This window comes from Heterodontus francisci, chromosome 28 (assembly GCF_036365525.1).
Source record: "Heterodontus francisci isolate sHetFra1 chromosome 28, sHetFra1.hap1, whole genome shotgun sequence".
NCBI classification, from domain to species: Eukaryota; Metazoa; Chordata; class Chondrichthyes; order Heterodontiformes; family Heterodontidae; genus Heterodontus; species Heterodontus francisci.
This window is the reverse complement of record NC_090398.1, coordinates 26,972,774-26,982,314: the sequence shown is the minus strand read 5'-3', so window position 1 is coordinate 26,982,314 and position 9,541 is coordinate 26,972,774. Positions and strand designations below refer to the sequence as shown.

The window sequence follows — 9,541 nt, the reverse complement described above, 5'->3', positions numbered from 1 at the left end:
TCACAGTACAGGATATTCCATGCACCTGTTGCAATGTATGGGTTCGGTAAAAATAATACGTCAGAATTCTACTATTTGAACTTCATTAAAGTGCAACTAACTGAGTTGTCAGGGTTTTCTTTTTTGATTTATTGAAGTAGGGACAGGTGCCACAGACTATCCCATTACAAACTGTCAGGATAATTTTTGCGAATTTCTGTAATACCGTTAAGCATTAGTATTCTCATTCTGTTCTTCTACACTGAAGTATATGTCCTGACAGGAGAATCCCTTTTCTAATTTTACATGTTGTCTCTCGTGGTGATTGAACTCCGTGTCACAGTGACGAATTCAATTCATTATCTGGGGCAAAACAGCTGAAATGTCACATTGATCAGTGTCGAGTTCTGACAGTTTCCTCCATTCGAAAACCTATCACGTTACAAGATCCCGGTTATATTTGTCAATGAGGAATGGTGCCTGACAGTGAGACCCACACTGGCAATATTCACACCAAGAGTCCGGAATGTTACCAATATCAACCATCGCAGAACCTGTTTCTGCACCAAGTGAAGCCCATCATTGTTATCTTTGAAACGTAAACTTGAAATGTGCAGATTTGACAGGAATAAGTTATGTTTACTCAATGAATGAAGGGCGAAGAAGGAATGTAATGCTGACATCAAACGTGTGCGACAAAATGGAAGAACAGTGCGCAAAAGAGCTCATCATATCTTCGCATTTCCGAAAGGAAGGAGCTTGTACGGTAGGAAATGAGTTGAAATTGAGCTTCAGATGTGAACAAGCTTTCTGTAATTTTATCCGCATTTTCTAACTAATCTCAAAAGTACTGGCCAGGGAGATTTCAACACATTCTTCAGCTCTTCTCTGTACTTTCTCTGGGTCACGACATAAATACATGGGTTTTGAATGCAACTCAAAAATTTAAGGCAAGTTCCGGTTTCATTGGCGATATATCCAGGGGCTGTGCGGTCACCACGGTAATTATTGGTGTTTGGCAGTCTGGTCGCCACGAAACTCACAGCAACGGTCAACCACAACAGGACAAAACAGCCCGAGACAGTGAACAATAAAATAATGGATTTCCTGCGGTTCTCCATTTCTGAATCACTGCGATTCTCACTCCTGTTACCCCGGAGTTTCCTGCGGGTTCTATTGGCCACTAAAATACGTCCAATGGTTGAACAATTAAATGAGACAATTAAAGTAAAAGGAAGCCAAACGAGCCAGGCGCTGTGAAACCAGACCCACGCTAGACCCAGTGTTGAGGAAAAAAATTCCACTCTTGCCCGACAGCCCCGCTGCACCTTGTTAATTATTTGCTGAGGTTCGAATGCAAATAAAAAGGGAATGTTCTTGAACAAATTCAATAAACAGAACACTGTTATAACCACACCTGCAGTTCTTGCTGTGCAGTATCTTGCTTTAAACTTCTGGAAGCAGACAGCTACAAAACGGTCAAATGTGAAGGAGACTGTGAACCAAACAGACAAATCAAAGGTGATAGTTGTCATGTATATAATAATCCTACACACAGGAGTGTAAGACAGGAATGAAAGTGGAAAGTGATAACTGAAAATACGATACACCATTACATTGATGATCATGACCAGGAGATCTGCTGTTGCCATGGCCACCATATAAACAGAAATACATTTGGAAAGGCCGCAGTTTTGTCGGGAGAGAATCACAATCGCCACCAAGTTCACTGTAAGAAAGGGAAACGAGATAAATAACGTTTTAGTGGCTGTTTGAAATATAAATGGTGATATCTCTTGACAGCATTTTACTCCATACAGTGTGATTATATAAGATTAGCAGTGGAGTAAGTTCCTGGGAAACCTATATTTAAATGAGCTGCTGTCGCGCTCCCTCTGCACGGGTGACACTTGATTCTTTATATGGGACCTTGTAGGAACATTATAACATCAGTAAGGCTGTCAGATTGAAGGAAACAGAGAAAGTGTGGGTACCCTGTTCACGAATTTCCTCCAGTAACCACCGGTTGTGTAATGCTGACATCGGAGAAACATGTTATCTTCTTCAACATGCAGTATAAACAAAGTGATAGTTAACACAGATTACGAACAAATAGTTAATAATGGCTCACCAAGGACACCCAGGGGTGCGAGAATTGGGTAGTAAATGTCTTTCGTCAGCAGAATAGCTGGTTTCCCCATTTTATGTGAGAATGGATGGAATCTGTAGAAGTAGAAAGACTGGTGCACTTCTGAGCTTGTGCAAGGAAACCTATATTTATACACGCCTTAAACCTCCAAGGAGTTAATCAGCTTTAATCATAATTAACATTGGTGGCAGTCATTTCATAAATAAACTCGGTAAGTTGTTTTCTGACATTTCAGAATTAGGGAAAGGGTTAACACTAAGGCAATTTTAAAAACACAGAATTAAAACATTATTTACAAGTTGAATGACTGTGGATCCCATTCCCACAGGACCAGCCAATGTCGCTCGCTTTGCATGAATTGTTCTGACGCTGACCTTCACTCTAACCTATTGATTCAACACCTGCAGATCAGGCAGTAGAAGAACTACTGCAATATTTGTGATAAAAATGGTCCTGCAGCAATGCAGGGGAGTATAGTTTTCTGAGACTAGTGGGACCACTACATGTAAACAGAGGTCTACATGCTTATCCTTGTTAGAGTTACACCACATTCACACTAGAGGTGGCCATAGACCTCCAGAACTAGTGGTACCCTTCGATTATGCTTGAGGTGAGCAGGATGTCTCTGTAATAGTGGTGTGACATCACTTACTCGAGAGGTGACCAAGTTCCTTTCATACTAATGGCATCTATGATTACAGTAAACCTGTCCATCTTCCTCTGAACTAGTAGCCCCTACACTGACAGGAAATGTGACCATCCTGTTCCAATACTAGTGGTTCCCTACATTTACAATGGAGATAAAAACCATTGTATGATACTCTTGATTCCCATTATTTACTGTAGAGGTGGTGAATGGTGGTAACCCTACACTTATGTAAGGTATGTGATTGTCTAAAATTGCAATGGAGGTAACAGTGCTCCTCCATTACTAATGGTTCCCTGCACTTACACAAGAACTAAAGAACATAAGAGATATGATCAGGAGTAGGCCATATGTCTCTCAAATCTGCTCTGCTACTCAATGCGATCACTGCTGATCCTTTTCCTCAACTCCACTTTTATGTCCACTCCCGATAGTTCTATTCCATGAAAGGCTATGAATGTGTCTATCTCAGCATTAAATATATTTTTTAAAGGATGGCGCATCCACATTCCTCTGGAGTACACAATTCCAACGATTCACAACCATTTGAGTGAAGAAATGTCCCTTCAGCACAGTCCTAATCTTAACCCTAACCCTAAACCTTTATCCTGAGACTGTGGACCCACATGTTCTGGATTCCCCAGGATTACAATTCACAGTGTTTAGTCTAATAAACCCCTTCAGATTCTTATTTGTTTCAATGAGATCTCCTCTCATTCTTCTAAACTCCAGAGAGTATAGGCCCAATTTACTCAGCCTCTCATTATAGGACAACTCATTCATCCCAGAAACCAATCTGGTGAACTGCTTCCATAGCAATTATATTTTCTCTTCGATATAGAGACTGAAACTGTGCAAAGTACGCTAGGAGTGGTCTCACCAGAGCCCTGTACAATTGTAACAAGACATCCTTATTACAGTACTCCGATCTCCTTGCAGCCAAGGCCAACATCCCACTTGCCTCTCAATTGCTTGATCTTCCTGCATGCTATTTTGTCAGCGTTCCTTGTACGAGCATACCCAACCCCGTCTGAACATCAACATTTAGAAGTTTCTCAACTTTTAAAATATTACCTTTTTTTTCTTACTACCAAAGTGAATAACCTTACACTTCCCCACATTATACACCATCTACCACCACTTTGCCCACTCACTTAACCTGTCTATATCTCCAGTAGTCTTTTTGTGTCCTCCTCACAAATGAAAGGTGTATTTGCTACTCCAGTACAAGTGCAGCAACCACAATTGCACTGGAGGTGATCTTGCCTCCCCTGTCCTAGTGACACTGTACACTTACACTAAAAAATATTCTTCCAGTATGAGTGGTTGACCTGCACATGAATTGAAGGAGACCATGTTCCTCCAGTACAAGTGTTGTCCTAACTCACACTGGAGACAGATTTCCAACCCCGATGTAAGTGCAAACCTAAACTTACCTTCGAGGTACCATTCTTCCTCCAGTGCCAGTGGTAATCCAACATTTACACGAGAGGTAAAAATGTTCCTCTGGTACTGATGGTGCCCTATCCTTGGGCGAGATAATACAGTTCTCCTATGGAATACAGTGGAGACATATATGCTGCTTCAGTACCTGTGGTACCCTACAATTACACTAACGATGACAATCGTCCTCTGGTACGAGTGGTAAACTGCACAAATACAAGGGATGATCGAGTCCAACCGGTACCACTAGTAATGCATAGTTACACCAGAAATGTTCATGCTCCTCTGTTACTAGTGCTGCAACATCAACTACACTAGATCTGACCGTGCTCTTCTGGTGCTAGCAATGACCATACACATACACCAGGTGTGATCGTGCTCTTCTGGTACGAGTGCTGTTCCTACACATGCACTGGTTGTGAGCAAGCTCCTAAGTAACTAGTGGTTCCCTGCACATGCATTATCAGTGACTGTGCTCCTCTGTTAATAGTGTGCTTGACAAACACATCTGCAGGAAGTGTCACTGGCTGCAGAAGCTTGAACTCCGGGTTTCAGAACTCTAGCGGTTGCTGGAGTCACTGTGGTGCATCCACGAGGCACAGAACGAGGTCTACCTAATCCCATTTGCCAGCACTTGGCCCATGGCCTTGAATGTTATGATGTGCCAAGTGCGCATCCAGGTACTTTTTAACGATGTGAGGCAACCTGCTTCTACAACCCTCCCAGGCAGTGCATTCCAGACCGTCGCCACCCTCTGGGTAAAAAAGTTATTCCTCAAATCCCCCTTAAACCTCCTGCCCCTCACCTTAAACATGTGTCCCCTCGTAACTGACCCTTCAACTGAAGGGACCAGCTGCTCCCTATCCACCCTGTCCATGCCCCTCATAATCTTGTACACCTCGATCAGGTCACCCCTCAGTCTTCTCCGCTCCATAACATTTAGATGCTTAATGAAAGAATTTAAATACATCTTGTGTTAAATGGTAATTTTCCAACTATGTAAACGCTTGTGACGTTAACCTGGTTTCTGTTTGAAAAATTATTTTGAGTGAGTAAGTGCAGAAATAAAACAAGATCAAATAAAGTCCGAACATTCATTTACAATTGAAAATTCCCTGAATAAGTTGCGTTGAATTCTTCATCACTGAAGTTATGACATCTCTGACTGTCCTTTTTGTGCTGTTATCTTCTCTACCATTAGTGAGAGGAATTGAAGTATTGATGCAATTGTCTTTTGAAAATGGAGATTAAATCTGCTTTCACCAAACTGTCAGACAGTGCATTCCAAACCAGAACAACGTGTGGTTGATTATTTCCCCTGATTATCTCCTCGCATCGCTGTCCCATTTTTATTCACCTTCATTCTGTGCTGTCTGGTTCCTGGCCCCTCTCGGCTACTGGAAACAAACTGTCCTCATTTATCCAAACTGAGTGAAAGAATTTCACTCGGTGGGCCGAAGGGCCTGTTTCAGTGCTGTATCTCTAATCTAATCTAATCTAATCTAATTTGAATGCTATTTGCTTCTCCAGGGCAGCTGCAGATTAACTAGTAGCTGCTGAATTTGGACAGTGATGAACAAGTGACAAAAATCCCTCTGAATCCCCCAGGGAAGCAGTGGATAGAAACAGTCAAGATGGAAAGTGAAACAAGTGACACTTTAATGCAGCAGCAAAAACGCATTGCCACATTTTCGAGGTAGTTATTGCTGAAGTTTATGTAAACTGGAGGTGAAAAGTGAAAGACCTTTCATAAAATTTGTGCAAAATGTCTGTTTCTCAACTTTGCAAATCCTTGTGATTTTACAGTGGTAAATGTGGAGAAAATTATTTTGAATGCTTACTGGCTAATGCATAAATGCAACAACATCAAGAAACGAATCGTTTACAGATACAAGTGTAAATATGGGTCAGAATTGTTCTGTGAAATGTCACCAGTTGTAAATGTTTTCTTGGCTGCATCATTTACCTGGCTGCAATTTCAGGAATTGTCATCCAGAGGAACTGAGAAACCGAGGAAAAATTGGCTGTTCCTCAAACTGCAGCAAAAAAGCCTCGCCAGCAAAACTCTTCACCAGAATTTCAAGTTATTGCTGCACTTTCTGTAAAATGGAAATGAATAGTGAAAGGCATTTCATGGAATTTGTCTAAAATGGCCATTTTCCAAACAGGCCGCTCCAGGTTTGACATTGCAGCAGTTTTTCTACATTCAGTTGTTAATGAGGGCTTAGGTGTGGTGGGGGTGGGGAGAGTGTGTAAGAGGAGAGGGAGAGAGAGATAGGGTCCTGAAATGATCCATTTTCAACATTCGCTGGAATATCCCTACCCCATTCCCACACCATTCCCATTGGAGCGCCCAAAATATCACTTCATTGAAGGTTTTTGTGTGCATATGTGTGTGAATGCCATTGCATCCTTCTGGTCTCTGTACAATGAGCTATGTCAACACAGATCCTGGAATTGGAACCTGGACGATTTCCCATCTCAGACTACCCACGAATCAAGCTCCGTTAAATTCTTGACAATCCATCTATGATAATATTGTTCTTTTCCCGAAATGTTTACAATCTTCAAGCGGCAAGGCTGTGACAACAAACTCCACTGGAACACTCTTGCATCATGGGTTTCAAACCCCTTGACGAAGGTTAATGGATTGTGGTCAGTGTATATCAATGTTGTTTTATAATCATGGTGGACATAAAGTTTAACAAGTTTAACAGCTAGCCATAAGCCTTACATTCTCTTTCCTCAGTGGAATACTTGTTTGGTGGTGCTTCAATTCTTTTGAAAAATTACCCTGCTGGCTGTTCTATGCCTGATTCGTCATCTTGTAATCGGACTGCACCGACCCACAGGTCATTAGCATCAATCAATACTTTGAAGGGCTTTGTAAAATTTGAAGCAGCCAACACTGGTTCAGTTTTCAAAACTGCCTTTATCTTTTCAAAGGATGCCTGGCATTCACCTGACCACGCTACCTTGGTTTTCTTTTTCTGTAGCAAATCAGTTAGTAAAGTGGCTACAGTACTGAAATTAGGTGCAAACTTTCTGCAGAAAACACACATCCCCAAAAACCTCATGATTTCACTCTTAGTATTCGGGATAGGAACCTCCACTAAGGCTTGTGCTTTTTCCATTTTTGGCAACACTTGCACCACTGTATGCAAGAGGTAGGTCATGCCTGCTTTTGCGAATTCACTTTTTGCCAGATTTGCCAACGAATTAGCTTCCTTTTTACATACATCGCTTCTAACTGTTTTAAGTGTTCTTTCTGAGTGTTACTGCAGAACCATAACACCATAGGAAAGTTGCAGCACAGAAGGGGACCATTCAGCCCATCGTGTCTGTGCCAACAGAAAAAGAAAAAGACACTAGGATCTCTACCTAATCCTACCTTCCAGCACCCGGTCCATAACCTTGCAGGTTACAGCACTTCAGGTCCATGTCCAGCTAACTTTAAAATGAATTGAGGGTTTCTGACTCCACCACCGGTCGGGCAGTGAATTCCAGGCACCCTCTCGGTGAAAAAGATTTTCCTGATGTCCCCTCCAATCCTTCTACAAATCACCTTAAATCTATGCCCCCCTGGTAGTTGACCTCTACACTAGGTGAAACAGATCCTTCCTGTCTACTCTATCTGGACCCCTTATAATTTGATAAACCTGAATTAAGTCGCCCCTCAGCCTCCTCTGTTCAAGAAAACAACCCGAGCTGATCCAAAATTTCCTCATAGCTGCAACTTTCAAACGCTGACAACATTCTTGTAAATCTCCTCTGTGGTGTCTGCAGAGGAATTCTGTCCTTCCTGTAATGTGGTGACCAGAACTGTATGCAAAACTGCAGCTATCGCATAACCAGAGTTTTATACAGTACCAGCATTACATCCCTGCGTTTGTATTCTGTACCTCGGCCAATAAAGGACAACATCCCATATGCCTCCTTCACCACTCTATCTACCTGTCCTGCCACCTTCAGGGACCTGTGGACATGTACTCCAACATCTCTCGCTTCTTTCAAACCTCTCAATTTCCTGCCGTGTTTGTGTGTTCCCTTGCTTTGTTTGCTCTCCCTAAATGAATTAAATCACACTTTTCCAGATTGAATTCAATTTGCCACTTTGCCACTCAAACCAACCATTTATGTCATTCAAGAGTCTACAGGATTCAACTTCACTATCGACTAGACGACCAATTTTTGTGACATCTGCAAATTTTCCAATAATGTCTCCGACATTTAAGTCCAAATCATTAATATATACCACAGACAGCAAGGGACTCAACACTGAGCCCCATTGAACGCTACTGGAAACCACTTTCCATTCGCAAACATATCCATCGGCCACTACCCTTTGTTTCCTGTCACTGAGCCAATTTTGGATCCAGCTTGCCACATTCCGCTGTATTCCATGGGCTTTCATTTTTCTGACCAGTCTGTCATGTGGGAGCTTGTCAAATGCCTGATTAAAATCCATGTGGACCACATCCACTGCACTACTCTCATCAATCTTCCCTGTTACTTCCTCAAAAAATTCAATCGAGTTAGTAAGACATGACCTTTCCTTAACAAATTCATGCTGACTATACCTGATAAATCTGTGCCTTTCTCCCTGGCATTTTATCCTGTCTCAAAATTGAATCTAATAATTTATCCACCACTGAGGTCAGGCTGACCGGCCTATAATTATTAGGCCTTTCCCTCACACCCTTTTTAACCAATGGTACAACTCTTGCAGACCTCCAATCTTCCAGTGTCTCACCTGTATCCAGTGATGATTTGAAGATGATCCTCAGAGCATCCGTTATTTCCTCGCTGGCTTCTTTTGACAACCTCGGACACAATCCATTCGGCCCTGGTGATTTATCCACTTTCAAGGATGTTCGACCCTCTCGCACTTCCTCCCTCATTATGCTTATCATATCTAATATTTCACACTCCTCCTGGTTAACTACAATGTTTGTGTCATCCAACTCCTTTGCGAAGACAAAGACAAAAGAACTCATTAAGAACACTGCCCACATCATCTGTGTCCACGCATAAGTTCCCTTGGACATCTCTGATAGGCCCTATCCTTTCCTGAGTTATCCTCTTGCACTTAATGCACTGAAAGAACCTCTTTCGGTTTTCTTTGATTTTACCTGCCAATAATTGTTCATGTCCTTCCTTTGCTTTCCTAATTTCTTCTTTTACTTCACCTCTGTACTTTTTTTTTAGAATTAGAATTAGAACATTACAGCGCAGTACAGGCCCTTCGGCCCTCGATGTTGCGCCGACCATCTGACCTACATTATTCCATTTTCATCCATATGTCTATCCAATGACTGCTTAAA

The 9,541-nt window shown here is 42.0% G+C and overlaps 1 protein-coding gene across 1 annotated transcript; it reads right to left on the bottom strand.

Annotated features, from left to right (window-relative positions):
• Positions 1 to 797: 797 nt before the first annotated feature.
• LOC137345164 (probable G-protein coupled receptor 139) lies at positions 798 to 2,180 on the bottom strand. The gene is made up of 2 exons (XM_068008631.1): positions 2,111 to 2,180; positions 798 to 1,708 (listed from the first exon to the last, which is right to left on the bottom strand). Exons 1-2 carry the CDS (start codon positions 2,178 to 2,180, stop codon positions 798 to 800), a joined length of 981 nt encoding a protein of 326 aa, XP_067864732.1.
• Positions 2,181 to 9,541: the final 7,361 nt, after the last annotated feature.

Coding starts and splice junctions, on each gene's coding strand:
- LOC137345164 (XM_068008631.1), bottom strand. CDS start 2,180: ATGGGGAAACCAGCTATTCTGCTGACGAAAGACATTTACTACCCAATT. Junction 1,709..2,110: donor CGCACCCCTGGGTGTCCTTG/GTGAGCCATTAT, acceptor CCTTTCTTACAG/TGAACTTGGTGGCGATTGTG.